This window comes from Artemia franciscana, chromosome 5 (assembly GCF_032884065.1).
Source record: "Artemia franciscana chromosome 5, ASM3288406v1, whole genome shotgun sequence".
In the NCBI taxonomy this organism is placed as follows: domain Eukaryota; kingdom Metazoa; phylum Arthropoda; class Branchiopoda; order Anostraca; family Artemiidae; genus Artemia; species Artemia franciscana.
The window spans coordinates 10,411,450-10,428,153 of record NC_088867.1 but is presented as its reverse complement, the minus strand read 5'-3'; the positions used below and the strand labels follow the sequence as shown (position 1 = coordinate 10,428,153).

At 34.7% G+C, this 16,704-nt stretch overlaps 1 protein-coding gene across 1 annotated transcript in view; it reads left to right on the top strand.

Annotated features, from left to right (window-relative positions):
* The window catches only part of LOC136026968 (nephrin-like), a 189,896-nt gene that overhangs the window by 116,952 nt on the left and 56,240 nt on the right, over positions 1-16,704 (top strand). The window contains exon 7 of the mRNA XM_065703837.1: positions 15,905-16,056. Coding sequence (XP_065559909.1) covers positions 15,905-16,056 — 152 coding nt within the window. The remainder of the gene's footprint in view (positions 1-15,904; positions 16,057-16,704) is intronic.

Sequence of the window (16,704 nt, the reverse complement as noted above, 5' to 3'; positions counted from 1 at the left end):
TTTATTTGATTTTCAGTGACACTGCTAAACAAGACATTTTGCGGTAAAAATATTTTAAAAAACGTATTTTTCAAGATCCAACTTCCCAAAAATATATTTCCCAAAATATAGGGGAAGGGCAGTGAACCCCACCTCTTCCCATTGAGATCACTAGACAGACCTGTACATTGTTATCCAATTGCCGTCCAACAGTAGGGAGAACGAGAATAGCGTACGTTCAGTTTTTTTCCAGTGTGTGAAGGAATATTTCAAATGAAAGTCTAAATGAGAAGTCCAACTCTTAATAAAAACATGCATGTAGCATCCCAAATTTGGTTCAGATTGAAAACATGGTTTAAAAAATCTGTTCTGTTTTTAAAGAAAAAATTATTGACTATTGAACGGCATCTTTTATTGTTAACGGTGCTTGAAAGGGAAGCATCGCAACGGCTCTGCTTCTTTTGATTCTTCTGCAAAAATGTGTATTATTTATTACATGAAATGTACAAGACTCTGATGATGTAATCATCTAGGATGTAGGTATGACATTTTAATTATCAAGATATTAAATTCACAGACTTTATGTTTGTTGGATTATTTCAGTTGTTATAGTACCAAGAACATCAAACAAAAAAGTACCTTCTTAACCCATCCTAGTTCTTTTCATGGGTGAAAATTGCGAATTTCTAAGACTTTTCTTTTGCTTGTTTCAAAATTATGAAGTTTTTAATGCAATAATCAATCAATTTATTCAACCAACAAATTTTACAACAAAAACTCATAATTATTACATTTTAGTCAGTTTTGCCACATTTTACAACAAAAACTCATAATTATTACATTTAGTCAGTTTCGCCACCTTTAACCGTGTAAATAAATAAACAAAACCAAGTTAGTTAAATTTGACAACCAATTTCATCTGTAAAAATTCAAACATTGACAACCTGTCAAAACCCAAAGAGAACTACACCTTCAAAGAAAGCTACGCCCCCTTAAGTTACTTCATGTCATTCCTTCTTGCTTACTTTTTGCTGGTTTTTCACCTAAAATTCTTTCTTTTTTTGTTTTGTGTCCGTTACTATTTAAAACGGGAGATTGTTTCATCAAAACAGAATTTTAATTTCTCCCTATTTGTATTGTATCAGCTTAACGACGCTTCTTGACTACTAAGGTCCCTGCGTCGGCCCTGCAGTGCATTGCTTCAGCATGATTCGATCTCTGGGTCCCGTATTACCAAGCTAAGGTCAAACCCACTGCACCACCACAGGACATTTCTCCCTATTTTTTTTTTTTTTTTTTTGAAGATGTATATAGTTTTGTAAATTTCCACCAATGGGTGCTAACTTCTTGCCACTTGGTTTACATATGAGAACGCCACGTGTGTCACACAGCTCCGCTACGTTTGGCACAGGTTCCACCACAAATGGTACCTGCCACCTGGTGTACGTTGTATCTGAAAATGGGTGCCCCCTCGGTTTCCACTTTAAGAATTCAACCAACAAGATTTTATTTTAATTTTCCTGTGTACTCTAACAAATTATCCATATAATTTCACGAAATTCAAATAAAGACATTCTTCTTATGACAAGTATGTTTGAAGAACGCTCTTAATATTCTTCACCAAACAGCTCAGAATCATCATAACTAATTAAATCATTCTGAGTTTTTTCAACAACCCTAAAATGCGGCACAATATAAATAATAAATGACATGTTGTGATTGTTTTTTGTCTTTGAGCTCCCGGAAAGATGTCTTAATTCACTACTTTGTATTCACCTCACCTTTTTAAAGGAAGCCAAAGTATAATCAGTTCCACAATAGTGGCAGTAAAAAAGATTGAGTGTGGGTTATGTCATGCATAATGTCAACCAAAGAGTTCGTGAGTTTTGGACAAGGTTTGAAAAAAAAATCTAACAAGACGGTTATCTTTATTGGCTGCTTCTGCAAAGAAAAAAAATTATGTAGGCAGGAACATACTCAGGAGGGTGCTGGACTTCTTCCCCATATTATATATATTTTTTTTTAATTTCTGGAGGCTTAATTTTCGAATGATCAAGTAATGTTCTTAATACAGTCCTTCTGTAAAAAAAAATAACCACGTAATTGCCTGAATATTGGTACATAGTAAAATCAAGCAGACACTCTATAATTTTCTGGGTAGCAATAACAATTAAAAAAGGCAAATTTACCATGATAATTCGAATAAGAAGCGCCTAAATATTCATGGGTATTCAGAATTTTGGGAAAACCGTAAGCTTGACCGAGGCCTGAGGTTGTGTAACGGCCATAACAATGTTTTTAAAGTGGGGACAAAATCGTATAAAAACATAACATAAAATTTGTGACAAGAATGAATTGTAAATTTTCCTCTTTCATATACATATTCTTCTTTCAAATATCTTTAAAGTAACTTCTTTCAATCAGGTATTTAAGGGGGAGGGGCACCTCGGCCCTCAGGCCTTTAGGCCCACAATTTTTTATGGAGTTTTGAAGGACTCTTTCACTCCTTGGAAGTAAATTTACACATGTACATGCCTGTTCAAAATTGTATTTTTAATTGAGAAATCAGTGTTGCCGTCTTATAATTGAGGAGATCTTTATTTTTGTTGTTATTTTTTATAGTCAATAGCACGTGAAACTTTTGCAACATCTAAATTAAATAATTTTCCGGCCACATTTGTCTTCCATTTATAATTAAAATGAAGTGAAACGGTAATAATAGGTAAACATTTCAACTAAGACAGTGAACTTTGAAACGAATTATGTCAATACTAATGATACTCTGAATGTTTTCGGTACTAAAATAGACGAATAGTCCGGTATAGAAGTCTTTACTAAACATTTCATCCGTCATTATATTTTCATTTGAATCAGATGTTTAATTATTCACCATGGTCTTTTGTCCCCTAGATTCCCCCTTAGATTCTAAAAAATAAATTCCCCCCTCTAAATTTGTGTGAATCGACACAACTGTGCAAAAGAGGTAAATATCAAGTTTATTACTGCTTACTTAGACTTACTTCCCCCATGCTTGTGGACGCATAAGGGGACAACGGTACCTCTCCAAGACGACCTATGATGAGTTTGCGGCCACAGGTCTACCAGAGATGTACCGGCAAGCAAAACCTCCCTCTCTAGGCATCGACCAAGCGACGCTTTTGCCGTCTTCACTTTCTAATCAACAGACGTCAAAGGGAAGCCTGCCATCGCCCATACAGAACATATGACCCCATACTGCCATCTACTCCTTCAGTTTTTGTCAATAATTAATGTTTGTTGCTTTGTTTTTTCACGTATGGGGGTATTCCTAATTCTGTCAGACCAGTGAATACCCAGATTGTTTTGGAGGCAATCATTTTCGAAACCTTGTGTTCATTTTTCATGCTGTTTTGTCAATACCCATATCCCATATCCATCCATTGGTATTGCTAGCCTCAGCCAGAAATTTTGCCGACATGTAAATTAAATAATTTCTTAGGCCATATTAGTTTTCCGTATATGAGTAAAATGAAATGAAAATACACTAACTGATAAAACTTTCAATTAAGAAAGTGAACTTTGAAAGTGAAAACTTTTTACGCGAATCCGAGTAGTTTCTGACGTTAAAACAGACGAATAGTCCTATATAAAATTCTTTACTAAAAGTCTATAGGCCTACTCCGATACTGATTATTTGAATTAGTCACCGTCGCCTGCAAATGACCTAGTCTTGTGACTGCAATTGACAATGGTCTTCTTAGAATTTGAATTTTATGATTAAACTAAAAAAAAACCTATTATAAAAAAGAGTGAATAAAAGAAAGTAGATAAAAGATGACGAGAGTGAAGTTATAAATAGAGTGAAGTGTAGTAATTTATTTGGGAACCAATACAATGAATAGTATTCTGGGAAGAGGGAGGGAAGTGACAGCAAAGGATACAGAAGGAGATATTTGAACTTTTACCATTTAAACAGATTGAAAAAAAAACTGTTTCTGTAATTAAATTTTAAAATATACAACGTTTTCATGCCAATAAAAAATTTTTTATAACTATTTGTTTAGATGACATTTAAGCGGTAAGAAAAGGCCAAGTCTTTCTTTGGAAAGATTGGGTTATTCTAAATCAAGTTATCTGTAACTAATTGTTTAAAAAATAGAAATAAATGTTGAATGCAGCGACAGACAAATTTAAACACGAGCATTATATTTACTCCTTGATTATCTAACAAATTCCAAACCTGGAAAAATTAGACCTGACCTGGCTCGGGCTTGCGCCTGACCTGATTTGAATTAAAATTGAGTCACGGCTCAAATCATATAAAGGTAGGCATGTAAGCTCAAGGACGGCGTCCCCAAGACGTACCCAAGTTATCTTATCAGTGTTCCCAATTCAACAAAATACAGAGGAGAAAGGGCTTTGTTTTGATTAATAAAAAAGATACAAAAAATATATTTTACAAAATATAGGGGTTTGGGAGTATTTTTTTTGTTTTTCTTTCAATGAAAATACATAAAAAATATTTTTTTAAATATAGGAGGAATCGCCCGTTCTACCTCCAACCCAAAACCGTGCCAACTTCGCTCTTTACTTAAGCAGCACTATTGCGCTGCCTATGATTTTTGAAGAGATAAACCTACTCATTCAATAGCAGAATTGATACTTCGAAATTAAAGTCTAATAGCAAGAGCTCTTACCTTATTCATAAAATTCGTCCAATTTGATTCCACACTCCTGTATCTGGCTATTCTAATCATCACGATTCCTTAAATGATTCCCCACCCTTTTTTAAAAGTTAGAGTGCCAAAATCCTAGGGTTCAGTTAAATCCCCCAGCAGTTGCTTTCGAAGGTATTGTGCAACGCCTTCGGAGTTGCACCCTCCGAAGTTCTTAACCTCTTCTCGCAACTAAATTTACACTTTGCAAATATTCGTGCATCAAAGAACTTTAAGACTAAATTTATGGCACTTAAAAGATCAGCTTTTTAAGCGCTGTCAAAGTTTTCTTCCTAGATATGACGGTCAAGAAAATATCCTAGAATTTTACTTCTACTACTACTAACAACTCCTTGTGACACCATGTCGCTAAAGGCCAACACAGCTACGCACACTCCTCCATTCAAATCGATTCAAAGGCTCCCTCTTTACACCCTCTCAAGAAGTTCAATTTCCATTATCTTCCTTACGATCTCCTCCCACCTTATTCGGAGGAACCGTCATCAAAAAACTGGGGTAGCAATGCTACTTGGCAGTTTGCAAATTTGTTAGTAGAATTTTTCTTAAAACACCATTTTTACATATAAAGATACCTTTTACTCAAAGAAAAGCTGCCAAAACACAAATTATGCTGCTAAAGTATCGGCGGCTTTTGAAATTCTATTGAATTATGCTACTGGCAGCTTTGGAACTTGCTCATACGTGCGGAGGACCTGCTTTTCGCTTGGCCCTAGTTGGTTGGGTAAAAAGGATGATCTTGGCAATCTGCCATCCTTCAACCGCAGAATATTTTCTAGCCATCTCTATTTTCATTGATGCCTTAGAAATTGGGATAAAACCATACTTTTCGTACAGCTTATTGTAAATACAATCAGTCAGACGGTTACCCATAATAATCCGTAGAAATTTGCTCTGGAAAAATAGCAAATCCTGCTCCCTCCACGAGCGTTTCATATCGTATTTGACCGAAAGGATGTTTCAGAATCGTATTTGACCGCTGTCATCACTGTAGGTTCTAATATTCCAATCTTGGTTCACAAACTTAAGTTCCTATTCTACCGTTTCCAGCTGCCGTTTCCAGCAATGGATCTCCCGGGCTTTTTCCTCACATTTCATCTCTCTTCAGTCACTATTTGTCCTTACCAGGCGGAAACCGGATTTCCTATTTCATCTAATTTCCCTTATTTATAATGGTAGTTGGGGAATTCCAAACGGCGAAAAAGATTTCTTTTCTAATTCTACATGGAATATTGAACCTTCAATGACTTCTCATCGGGATATAAAAATGCACATACAAACAAGTCAGGAACATGAAATGATATAGGGATCCGAAAACCCCTGAAATTTTTGGTCATTTCTCATTCAAATCCTAAAATAAAAAGTGTTGGTTTAACTATTGGTTGCCCCTTGAAAATGATTTCTACGTACGTGACTGTCATAAATGGTTTCCGATTCTGACCGAATTTTATCCTGATTTTTAGAAAAACATCTTGCAACTACTGGTAATCTTCACTCTTGATTGTTGTTTTTTTTTCATGTTTTTTTTTCTGAAAAATTCATGGCAACAGGCTGGGACCTGATATACAAAAAGTCAACTAATCACTTACCTTTTCTCCCTACAATTATTTCTGTTGAATTTTCTTTTGTCGGTTTCAATAGACAGATTTTTAAGGATAAAATCCGTCGGGAAAGAATTATAAATGGAGGCTCAACGTCTTACAATTACTAAGCTATTTTTCAGGTACTCAGTGGGGGATTTCTCCTGCAGATTATCCAAACAATTTGTCTTCCTCTTAGAATGCGATTTTGGGAACAACCTCTTGCATTTTTTATCCTAGGGCGTGCTTGTAAGAGTGAAATATATTTTATCCCAAACTCTTAAAACTGTTTTTGAAGGATTTCAATTTGTCCGTTCACTTTCCAGTACCTTTTGCTGTAAACAAAGGGATAATAAAATTCTCAAGTAGGAACGAAACGAACAACTCCTGGTCTATTGACGTTAAGGGTCTTTGGGTTGTAGCTGGCTTAATAAATTATGGCAAAGATCTGTTAGAAGTAAAAAGTCTGAGAGTTTTCTTTACGCTTCATTTGTGGGCTTTGTGTGCCATCCTTTAACTGCTTTCAATTTCAATTTTTGGCAAGCATTCTGTATGCTCTTTCCTCAAACTGTCCTCACATAGTCAGTCAGTCATTAATTCCAAGCTTAGATACCGCGCAACAAAATGACTCCACTAAGGGTTGAAAATATAAATAATAGTGGTTTCATTCAAGGCCTCTTTGAATGTCACCGTTTGTGACCAGTGCTTACGGAAGGGACGTTTTAGTTTTTCAGAAGCCACCCTCAACACAGTTAGACATATTAACAGTTAGACCTATCGTCTGTAGGGATATACTTAAATCAATCAAAGGCAAAGCTACCGTTCCCACCTGCTGTTTTAAACCCTTTTTTTGAAAATACCTTCTCAGGTCTTTGGGTATAGACAGGTTAGTACTATGTTTCTTTCTGTATTGCAAAGAAAGATGGTTAACACATTTTTACTAAGTTACATCTCTAAAACTTTGAGCCCGCAAAATCATGAGCGTTACAAAACTTTCTATTTTGGAGTAGGGTCTAAAACACTGGGAGAGATTTGCAAAAACATATTTGTTCACAATTTTATAGATCAAAGAGGGGAGGGGGATTGTTCTTTTCAAGCCAGTCCATCGTAAGCTCAGGAATCCTAAAAACCTACTTCCTCGAAAAATGAAACACTTTTATTAGCCCGTCATAGTTTATGCGGTTTATACGTTGCAGTGATATTATAGAATCTACAATTTTTATGAAATCCCAACCAGATTAATTAAATCAATAATAATTGTCTTAAGTCTTGATTTGATTAAAAATAAAACTTTCGGAATCTGATCAAATCACTGATTTTATCGTATGCGCGATTTTTTTGATTTTTTTTTTTTATTGAATCTCCAGCAAATTTTTGATAATATGGAGCGAAAGTGGTATTCAAAGAGAAAAAAATAAGTCACAAAGAGGCTACAGGAATTTTTTTTATGGGTCCAATAATCAGTATCTATGGAAAAAGATGCAATAATAAAAGAAACAAGTTTATATCGATAATTTCAATAAGAAGTGCCCAGATATTCAAGAAACTTTAGTATTTTGGGAGGGGGGCTTCCTCCTGTGTACGTCTCTGAAGATAATACTTCATCATTGGCACATTTAAAGGTAATATCTGATAATACGTCGTAACAACTGGCATTTTTCCAATGCGGAAATAATTGTGGAAAACTGTTTCCTAAGATTTTCTCAGGGGGAGGATCAGTAGGCCACTGTGGATCATGAGACTCGAGGTGTGATTAGACATATACTACCATGATAATCCTCCCTATGAGAACAGCTTAGCAACGGATTTTTTACTTTCTTGTCAGAGGATGAATTATTAGCAAAATAATAAAATATTCATCGCTACCTCATGCGGTAGGAAAAAAAAAGATTAAATTAGCTGTTGCAGTTAAGGCAGGATCACAAACACTAAAAAATATTATGTAACGTGGGTCCTGCTGGGACCCAAGTGTATTTTTTCCCCTTTTTTTTCAAAGGAACACATTACAAATATAACAATTAGATATTTATCGCTGCCTCAGCTGGAAGGAATGCAAGATCAAGGAAAAATTGGTTTTCACATTTACGACATGATCGCAAAAAAAAAAAAAAAAAAAAAAAAAAAAAAAAAAAAAAAAAAAAGGTGTATCAAGCGATGTATGGCCGAAATCCCATGGGCATTTAATTTTTCTCCCTTTTTTTGAAGGAAATCGTTATAAGCACAACACTCACATATTAGTCGTTAACTCCTCTAGGAGGAATGAAGAATTAAGGTTAAATTAGTGGTAACAGTTACAGTAGGACTACAAAATGCATCCTCTGGGAACCTCCCAGGTCGAAAAGGTCAATAGAAATATTTTACGGGTTATATAGCTGTCTCTACTGCCTATGAAGACCTTTTTTCCTATGTTTCTGAATTACCTATGGCTGCAATGAAGACGCTATTTGTGAAATAGAATTCCCATCTTCTCAAACGTATTTGCATGCTATAGCCTATATAATTCCTTTTATCTTTGGGAGTCTCATCTGAAGCTTAAATTTCTTTCTATCTTATAGTACTTTGGCTTTGCTTCTCTGCATACAAATAACTACTTTCTTCATATTAAAGCTCTCATAATTACCCAAGGAGGCCAAATAAGCTATAGAGTGCTAATTTTACTCAATTAGCTCTATTACGTATAATTTTCTTTGCTTTGTTTTGCTTTAGAATGCAGGCAATTTCTGTGTACTTTGTCTTATCCTCAAGGAAAATAAAATCATGTGAGAGGGACATCTACCATTGTTTAGAATGAAATTCGCGCTTATTGCTACTGTGTTGTGTATGATAAAAACTGCAATTATATTAAACCACTTCAATACTATTAGCCTATGTATTTCTTTTCAGCGAAGGATTTTTTTTAAATACAAGTCTGCTTAACCTATATCATCTTCTTGCAAGGATCAGAATCATACTAAGTGATTTGAAAGTACTCAGAATAAATAATCCTTTCGGGTACCCGCTGTATGCTATTTCGTTATATATCCTCTCTTTCAAAAAAGGGGGAGTGCGATGCTGATAAAAATTAAACCATCACATTTATCAGATCTGGGACCTGTTAGCGGAGATTTCAATTATTCTTCCTTCTCACAGTTGTCTGTTATATTTAAGCTTATATTTAGATAAACTTAAAACAGGCGCCGCCTCAAAATATAAGTAAATGGGGGAAAAGTGGATGCTATGGCTGAAACTTCCCTTGTGTTGAATTTGTGTTGTACACCAGCTTTACCGCACGTATCATCAAGACGAGAGTTTTATACCAAGGTGGGTGGGGTACACACACAAAAAAAAAACAAAAAAAAAAAAAAAACAGACGAGTTCCCTGGATATTACATGAAATTACGAAGGGAAAATATTGAGTTTAGCAGATTGTACTGGGTTTTAAGACCTTCCTCCCTTCCTTGAATGTGTTTGTATCCATTCCAAGTCCTTTCATCTATTTATCTTGGTAGTGAATAACTATGCCCTGTCTGAAGTGATGATCTTGTTTAAGAGATTATTTCCAAGGGTGTCGATTCGCAAAAATTTAGGGGGAGTCCAAAATGTAATTTTCAATATCTTGGCGAGATAATTGTCTTACTTATTCGATTTGTTTGCTGAATTACGAAAAAAGGTATTTTCAAATTTAGAAAGGAAAACAATATAGAAAGTAATTGCCCCTTCTCCATAATTAACGTGCCTGGATATTTCCAGGTAACCTCAATTATTTAGCCTAGACTATTTAAAATATAGGCTGAGAGTTTAATTTGTATTATAGCAGATATAAAAACACATAAAAAGCTATTATCTCCTCTTGGAAGGAGTGACAGTTGAAAAAAAAATAGAAGACAAATAGGAAGACAAGGAAGCTCGTTCACAGCTTGATAAGCAGTTAATCTTGCAAGTGTAGACAATGTGGCAGTTTTCACAGTGTGTTTTTTAAACCCAATACAATAAAACTTGGAGATCTTAATCACAAAACTACTTGTTAAATGCACAGTTAGACTTGTCAAAATAAGGTAGTTAGTATTCCTATAAATCTGATGTTGTACGTACCAATAGCTTTAGGACGATCTAAAAAAAAAGGAGAAAATAAAACCTGTATGTGTAATATATCTGTAATAGTTTACATTTTCGTAATAGTTTATAATAGTTAATATCTGTAATAGTTTATATTTTTGTTTATTACGTTAATAAGAGTCAGTCCTTAAAATATAAAATTAAATAGTCCTTAGAATTAGTAGTCCTTAAAATATAAAATAAAGAATTAAAATCAAGTTGCTATCAAGCCATGGCTAATTGAAGAAAAAGCCAAGACCGATAGTCTAAGTAAGAGGCGAAGCTGGTATAAGCCCTTTTCATAATTGTATAAAAATATTCATTCCACTTTTTGATAGACAGTCTATCATCCCTCCATCCTAGGGCAGTTTTTCTTAAGTGTAGTCAGTAGCCAAGAACTTTCCCATGGTGACTAAGGCTTCAGAGAAATTATTTCGTACCACAGTAAACTCACTCTTTTTAGGCTCTAATTTTATTAGCTATTCAACTTTAGGAGGGATTTAGACTTCCTCTTATTACTAATCATGTTATAAACGTAGGGTTTCCTGGATCGCTTACCTCAATGAGGAATTCCAGGCTCTTGGCCGCACCTTTGAAAAATTTTGAACGGTGTACTAGCATTCTATATATTAAAGAGTCTTTACCTCTCTTTCTTCATTCAGAATCATCCGGAAACCATTTACTATGTTAGATGTTTAATTTTTTTTTTTCAAGCAGGCCAGGAACTAAGAACTTTCTCTTTGAAGCAAAGATTTCACAAAAATCCTATTTGTATCCCATTTTCATTAATATTCAAATGCTTCCTCTTATTTTACAAGCTCTTTTTTTCCTCAGACCGAAGGGGAAGAAGATCGAAACCTTTAAGAATGCTATGCAAAGATTTTATATAACTTATTTCTTTAAATAAGGTCCAGAAGCAAAGTAATTTCCAATGAAGTCAAAAACACTCCGTAAAACGCCCACTTCCTACAAATTTCCCCATTTTCCTCGTATTTTAGTAACTTTTCGATCTAAGATATATCCTCTCTCTGGCCTCTCTCTCGACTAATTTACTAATGATTGTATAGAAATAGGGTTTCTCCGAACTCTTTGCCTCAATAGGGAAACTTCCAGTTCTTGGCCTCACCCAAAGAAAAACTAAATCAGTGTGTTTGCACTGCATATCTTAAAAGCTCTTCGTGTTCTCCTTCTTTTCCAAGATCGTTTGAAAACTATTCCTACGCCAGCTGTTTCAATTTTTTGTGTGGTAATAAGCGGGGTCAGGAACTAGAACTTTCCTTTTGAGGCATAAATTTCAAAAAATCTTGTTTGTGTCTGATTCAAATAATTCTTCCCGTTTCTTTCTCCCTTTTAATAGCTTTTCAACTTCAGGAGCAATATTACGTCTCTGAACCTTCATTACATAGAGTATAGCGTCTGCAGCCGACATGACTTTAAAATATGCCGTGATTCCAGTCAAAACTGCAATCCAAAAGCCACGAGGTGACATTTTTCTCGTATTTTGCTTTAAACACTATTTATTAAAAACGACAGTCTTGTCTTTTTCGTCGTACAAAACTGTCACTGCGTCAGCTGTTCCAGTTTCGCCTTAAATGGGGTCAGGAGCTAAGAACTTCCCCAATGCGGTAAAGATATCAGCCAACCCTTCTTGTGCACCATTTTGTTAAATATACCCATTCATTCCTTCAATGTAATTAGCTTTTCAATTTCACAATACGTGTGACCTCTCTTTAACCCTGAATCGCATTAAATAAAAACAAATTGTAAGGAGCAACAATAAAACTCAAAACAAACAAAAATTATTTCGCATACGAAGGGGTTACCCCCTCTTGTATACTTTGCTGTTCACGCTAAAGTTTTTAAGAACTTAAAAAAAAGCTTCCTATTCTTATCAAACGGCCCTTGTGTTTCAGGAGTTCTTCTAGAAAAATTGGGACAAACAGTCTAACGCCTAGTGGACGCTTTCTGGATCGCAAGGGGTGAACTCGGATCATGTACTATAGATATCGGTAGCAGAGCAAGTCCACGGGAAGCAATTACTCGTACTTTCTACTTCCACCCTCTATCTCTGTGCTCTTCTATTATAGGGAAACACTTCTACAATTACCAATAATTTCATATTATCAAATTATTTTGTCTAGTATTTACCTTACCCTGCTGCGGTAGCTCAGCCCTTTCTCCCAAAAAAACGGAAAAAAGACATAAAAATTTAAAAATAAATACTATAGGACATTCTATACCATATTTTTTACTTATATTTTTGAATATAAGGGAATACTCCAAAACCCCTTCTTTTCTACATACATTTTATTTGGCATACTTTCCCTTTGGCTACTTAATTTTCGTATATGGGAATTTTCCAGTGTAATTTTTTGCAGGAGGGAATTTTCTGGAGGAATATTTAGTTGGGGGAATTTTTCAAAGGGAATTTTCCATGGTGGGGAATTTTCCGGGTTGTCAATTATGATCAAGTTTACAGGAAATAACATGTCCCAGAAAAAAGAATAAAAATGGCTATAAAGCTATGCTAAAAGAATCTAAGTTTATCTGACAACTTCAGTTTTGAAATCGCTCATTAGAAGCCATTATTAGCTTTGAATAAATTAATTTTGGCCTTTGAATATATTTTGCTGTAATGACGTGTACTGTTATTCCTAAGAAGGCACATTTTGTTTTCTTAAGTTTTGACCACTCATTTCCTATGAAAGCAGCTGGGATGATATTGTATTACTCTTTTTTTCTTTTTTTGAATAGGAATTATTCAGTTATGCTTATTTTGCTTATGACTAATGAAATTGTCATCTTTATTTATTTGTTTCTTTTTTTCACATTAATTGAGATAAAAAAATATTTTTATTAATTTTGGCTGACCCGGTGTTGTCGGCAGTTTATTCTTATAAACTATTCTTTATAGAACAATTGTAAAGATAGAATTATAAAATTATAAAGATAGAATTATAGAGAAGAATTATAAAGATAGTTTATTCTTTATAGAAGAGTAACGGCTACGTTACTCTTCGTAAACACTAATTACCTTCATAGTCCTAACTTCCAAAATACATTGTCTATACAGTTCTTATGATATGACTTAAGATTGAAAAATTAAAACAGTCCTAGAATCTTTACTTCTGCGAAGTTCAAACAGGATAGATGATGAAACTATATAAAACGAGGAAATTTATCCTGGTACAAATTAAGAACATATTTTTAATGCTATTCTTGCCTTTTTAGCGACTTACTTAAAAGGTCGTTTTGTAACTGGCTCGTAGGTATCTGCTATTGATTTTTTATTATATTTTTTTTCAGTTTACATAATAACTTATAATAATATTTATCTCCCCTTGTGTTGAAATAGCAAACATGAAATAGCCTATTGCTTTTTTTTCGGCTGAATAGTAAGAGACAAAATTCAGAGAGTCAAGTAGCTAAGCAAGTCAAATATGCCACCATACCCTAGAAATATTTAACGATAATAATAAGCCATGATACCAATGAAACTTCCGTATTTTCTATTCAATATCAATAATTCTTATGAGCTTAAGTTTGTTCTTTACTATAGAATGGTAAAAATAACATTTGCCTCTACAGTGTTATTGAAAAAGACAGTTTTCCGTGAACAATTGATTCTTGTAATTGTCATGCTTCTACCCGCAAATGCAGTTTTTTTTTGTCGAAATTGATTCTATTTTAAAATCTACTTTATTTTTAATTACAAAAGGCACTAGTTGTAGCAATATCCTTTGAAATGAGCCATTATACAGCTCTCTATTATTTTCCAGTGCCCAGCTAGCTGAGGAGAAAAAAAAACGGAAAGAAAAGAAGATTACGTATATACAGAATATCGTGGTTGCAGCCACATTTCTCTTGATTTTTAAGCCAATATAATTTCCTTGTTGTACAAGTCAAGAGATTGTAAAATCTCTATACAAGGCTTTCGGACAAGGCAGTTCTAATAGCGTACTTCTTGTTTTGATCTCACTCTATTTTTAGGAGTTATGGGTTATTTTAGCTTTTACTCTGGGGTGTGATCGTCTCTTACTATAATACTAGCTACCGCTGCAACCCAGATTTGTTAGGTCATTTTGAGTCGAATTTGTGTATAGAGCATTGAGTGAATACTAAAGCCTTCTCTGTACAGCTACCAAGTGCTCAAGCAGATGATGACAGGGGAAATTTTGGGGAAGAACTAAAACGTGAAATATTTTGTAACATTCTTGGAACACATGACACTTTTTGGGCATATACATATTTTTTTTTAAAACCTTATCCCCTTTTGCAGATTCTTTGCCAGCTTGCCGCCTCTCCTAGAAAAAAAAACTTAACAGGTGAATTTAACAGGTTCTATAATTTTCAGTTTACCTAGCGAAAACCTTGTCAGTTTCTTCTTTGTCGGAGCAAGGGGTTTGATTCATTTCAGCACAGAAACAATATTCCTACTATATAATTTACCTATATTTAAAGCACCGCTAGCTATTTCATTATTTGATTTATTTTAGCTAACCAAGGTAATCAAAATGATTATCTAGTTCAGTTCAAATTAAATCAGGCTGAATCGTCCACAAGAAATTTTACGGGGAGGATTTTCATCAAGGATGGAACTGTTCGAAGGGAATTTTATGGGAGGGTTATTTCACCTAGGAGTTTTCCGTGACAGGGAAGGGGATCTTTCAGGGAGGGTAAGCCAGATTTATCGACATTGTTTGAAAAAAAAAAACAGAAATAAAATAAAAAGAACAAGTTTTTTAGCTGAAACTAAGGAGCAACATTAAAACTCAAACAAAGGGAAATTATTCCGTATATGAAGGGTTACCCCTCCCCCTCAATACCTTGCTCTTTGCGCTAAGGTTTGACTGTTTTTCCCAATTCGTTGGGGAGGGCTCCTGAAACACAAGGGTTGTTGAAATAGAATAGGAAGTTCTTTTTAAAGTGCTAAGAGCTTTTGCGTAAAGATCAAAGTTTTGAGGAGGGGGCATATATGGAATAATTTCTCATTGTTTGGAGTTTTAATGTTGCTCCTTATTTTCAATTAAAATAAACTTTTTTGTTTATTTTCAAAGCTAAAACTTGTAGATAATTGTGATTTTCAAAGACAGGTCTTTGAAGATTTAATTTCAGTCAATATTTATGAATTATGATAGTTCCACGATACAACTTAAAAGACTTAGGGAAAGCAAAGTAATAATTTTTCGCCAAGGCCTCTTTTCAAGGAGGAGGAGGAGGTAAAAAGTAGGCTGAAAGATAATATAAGAATTTCTAGTCTTTAAAGAAAGAGGGGACTCACCAGGTTCGCACAGGAATTTTACCAGAGGAAGGGAGGGGCCAATAATAATAAAAATAGTAATTTCGTAACTTAAACAAGAGGTGTTCAAAAATTCAGAAAAATTGGGGTTTCGGGGGTAGGTCTGAGTACACCTCCAGCTTACCCCTCTGGAGTCTACAGCCTTGTGAATTACTCTTTCCAGGATTATCAGATTACAAGTTACCAGATTGGTAAAGAATTAGTTAGTAGTTCTGTGCTGGTACTACATACATCCTGAAATATGTCTTATTCCTTTCTAGTGCGACCACTAACCACAAAAATTTTAAGCAGCCGACAGCCCCTAACCGCAGGGCGCCGATACGATATCACATGTCAGGCAGCAGGCTCAAAGCCTCCTGCTGTCATTACGTGGTGGAAAAACGGTGAAATGCTGAGAAGAACTAAGGAAATGGTATGTTGTTTCATCTGTTTAAAACATCTTGTTCTCTATGATGAATAGTGCGAATTATAGCTTTAGCTGTATTCTGAAAAACCCTTAATAAATTTAAAAACATCCTTTGTATCAAATAGTTCGTGGTAACGAACTGTAGTAAGGAGCGACCCAGCTCAATAGTAACCAAAACTCTGAAAAATTGAATTTTGATATCAATAGCTACACCAAAAGAATCGCATTTTAATGCAGATTTTAAATATATAAGTTTCATCAAGTGATTTGAGAAAATTTGCCTTATTTAAGAAAATAGGGGGAAACACCCCCTAAAAGTCATAGAATCTTAACGAAAATCACACCATCAGATTCAGCGTATCAGAGAATCCTATTGTAGAAGTTTCAAGCTCCTATCTATAAAAATGTGGAATTTTGTATTTTTTGCCAGAAGACAAATCACGGGTGCGTGTTTATTTGTTTGTTTTTTTTTTTTTTTTTTTTCTTTTTCCCAGGGGTCATCGTATCGACCAAGTGGTCCTAGAATGTCGCAAGAGGGCTAATTCTAACGGAAATGAAAAGTTCTAGTGCCCTTTTTAAGTGACCAAAAAATTGGAGGGCATCTAGGCCCCCTCCCACGCTCATTTTTTCCCCAAAGTCAACGGATCAAAATTT